Genomic DNA, 2,718 nt, shown 5'->3' on the forward strand with positions numbered 1-2,718 from the left:
ACACGCAGGCGTACACACTAGCCGACACTCATGTCGTGGAGTGAATGCACTTGCCTCCGGTTGTAGAACTACTGTATATGCTTTACAGAAATGTTATGATGTTCTGTGTGCTCGTGAATCAATCATCTGTGTCGAAAAAAAGTCAATGAAAGTGCTGTGCATGTGGACTTGAGTTTAGCGACGATGGCAGCGATGTGTAGCGATTTACATGTAGCGATGTAGATTATATCACCTGTCGCAAACAGCGCTTCAGACAGTTGTTTAAAGTACTGTGTATGCGATGTGTTTACACACGTGCACAATACTGTACACTCTACCTGACTGACAAACAGATAGCCAACGCACTCATCATAGAGGATTTCAAGCTGGAATAGTTCCTGAATCCAATCAACTAACATAACTCCATCAATACCAGTCCCAACGATCAAGCTAAAGGTCAGACATGATGTTCATGACATGAAGGAACTATATAATGTCAGCTGCTGTACAGCTCCTAAAAGGTGTTTTCCTCATTAGCATACGTGTGTGCGCGCGCTCATGTGTGTGTGTGCTCACAACATCCGTTTGCCGGCGGTGCAGACACTTTCATGGAAGAAGAAGAGGAGGAACACACGCTTAGGAAGTTGCACCTGGTTTTACTTTTGCTGTCATCCCACCCCCACCCCCGGAAACCACTAATGTTGTGGGAAGCACGGAAAGCTGAGAGCTGGCTTGGGATGCCAGAGGCTGAGGGCTGAGGTCGCCGTTGCGCTGAGCCATCACAGGAGGCTGTAGGTAGGCTGGAGGCTCCACGGTAGACACATGACCGAGGGTTAAAATAACGGTAACACGAGAGTGGACTCCTGTGCTTTACATCTCTTGCTCTTGGTTCCCAGGTACATCGAGCGCCATCTGCGGACATTTTATATTTTATACTGAAGAGTTTAGTGGCAATATGTTCATCAACATTAGTTAATTTCATGTGAACGGCTCTGCCAGACATTCTGACAGTAACTATTTCTCAGAGCGAAAATGATGCGATGACCTTAGTCCACTAAGCCCTAGGTGACGTGTGAACCTGATGAGAATCTCAGTAAATATTTGAAGTGTGTGTGTAATGTGTGACGTATCTGTAGACCCTAACATCTCTTCCTTGTGTGTGTAACACGTGACGTATCTGTTGACCCTAACGTGTCTTCCTTGTGTGTGCAGCTCTGTGAGACGTGACGTCACCATGTTATGGCCACACCTCGGCACGCTGGCCCTGCTTTTCCTGCAGCTGCTGTTGCTGTGGACGCAGATGATGCAGCAGGTGAGTGCGGCCTTCCAGCTGCCGCCCTTCCTGCAGACGCTGTCGGAGCAGACTCTGAGCCGCAGTCACCTCAACGGGCAGGACCGCGTGTACGCCCTTCCTTCCGCCATCCCCAACGTGCCCAACATCCGGCGCTTCACGCCGCGTAAGAAGCACCTCAAGACCACAAACTGATGCAGCGCATGCGCAAACACTTTGACGCCTTCTGGATGTCGGTGGAGCGCCCGCAGGACGCCGACCAGGAGACGGCCAAGGATGCCTCCGTGGACCAGAGCCTGGTGAAGGCCGTGCAGCGCCTCAACTTCACGCTGCGGGGGGCCGAGGGGGCAGTGGACCTGGAGCCGCCGGTGGTGGAGGCGTTGAGCGCCTGGCTGCTGCAGCGCAGCACGTGCCGCGTGCACTACGTGTGGGACGACCTGGGTGTGCTGTACTGGCCGCGCTGGGTGCGCCGCGGCTACTGCAAGGCCGGCGACAGTCAGAACTCCTCCCCAACCGAGGACACCTCCGCCGGCGCCTCCTCCCCCTCGCTGTCCTCCTCCTGCTCCTGGCCTCCCGGCATGCACTGCGTGCCGGCCGAGTCGCGTCGCATCCGCATCCTGAGCTGGCAATGCCGCCACGACAAGGCCTTCAACAACTGGAACAAGCGGTACCGCAGTCAGAAGAAACTGGACTTCGGCTTGTCGCAGGCCCTGGCATCGGCGGGGTCGGGGTCAGGATCAGGGTCAGGGGTCAGGATCGGGGTCGGGGTCACGTGACAAACGCAGTGCCTACGACCTGGCGGACAAAGCCCGATGGAACAGCAGCGAAGTGGAGGAACCAGACGAGATCAACGAAACGGAGAACTGGAGCAGCAAGCCCTGGAAGGAACGACAGCACAAACTGAAGATGCACTGCAAGTGGAAGAAGATTCGCTACCCCGTCACAGACGACTGCTTCTGCTCCTGCTGAAGTGCCAGTGTAACCTTTGACCTCACTCGCCATCTGACGTTTCGCGAGACCCACAACAGGTTTGAATACAACGACCGCGTGATTTCTTTCTCATTGCGCTTGACTCCACGACGGTCGGCATGGAACTGGAGTACACTGTGTGCCAGACTATGGTGCGGGCATCACACGGGAGGGGGACACTACGTTCTCATCGGACTGTTTGACGAAATATTGTCGGTTACAAACTCATCTCAGAGAACAGTGACATGGACGATGTGCTCAAAACAGAACGCCCACGGTTTCAGAAAACAAGTAGAAGAAAACTGTATCATCCAAACGCTTGTTGATATGTTGATATTTATATTACCTAACCGTCACCTTCATTTAAAACCGCGGTGACTTTTTTTTTGTGTCTCTGTCTTTGGAATTCAGCATATGGGACTCATTCAGACTATCACGACCTTTTCTTTGATGGAATTTGCATTTTTTTTCTTTGTAAG

The 2,718-nt window shown here is 52.8% G+C and overlaps 1 protein-coding gene across 1 annotated transcript; it reads left to right on the plus strand.

Annotated features, from left to right (window-relative positions):
* Positions 1 to 854: 854 nt before the first annotated feature.
* Positions 855 to 2,257, plus strand: LOC112566594 (noggin-2-like). Its single transcript, XM_025242846.1, is given in 3 exon segments — positions 855 to 875; positions 1,192 to 1,451; positions 1,454 to 2,257. Coding segments are annotated over 2 exon segments (831 nt in total). The 5' UTR covers positions 855 to 875; positions 1,192 to 1,213; the 3' UTR covers positions 2,047 to 2,257.
* Positions 2,258 to 2,718: the final 461 nt, after the last annotated feature.

Source organism: Pomacea canaliculata, linkage group LG1 (genome assembly GCF_003073045.1).
Source record: "Pomacea canaliculata isolate SZHN2017 linkage group LG1, ASM307304v1, whole genome shotgun sequence".
Lineage (NCBI taxonomy): Eukaryota > Metazoa > Mollusca > Gastropoda > Architaenioglossa > Ampullariidae > Pomacea > Pomacea canaliculata.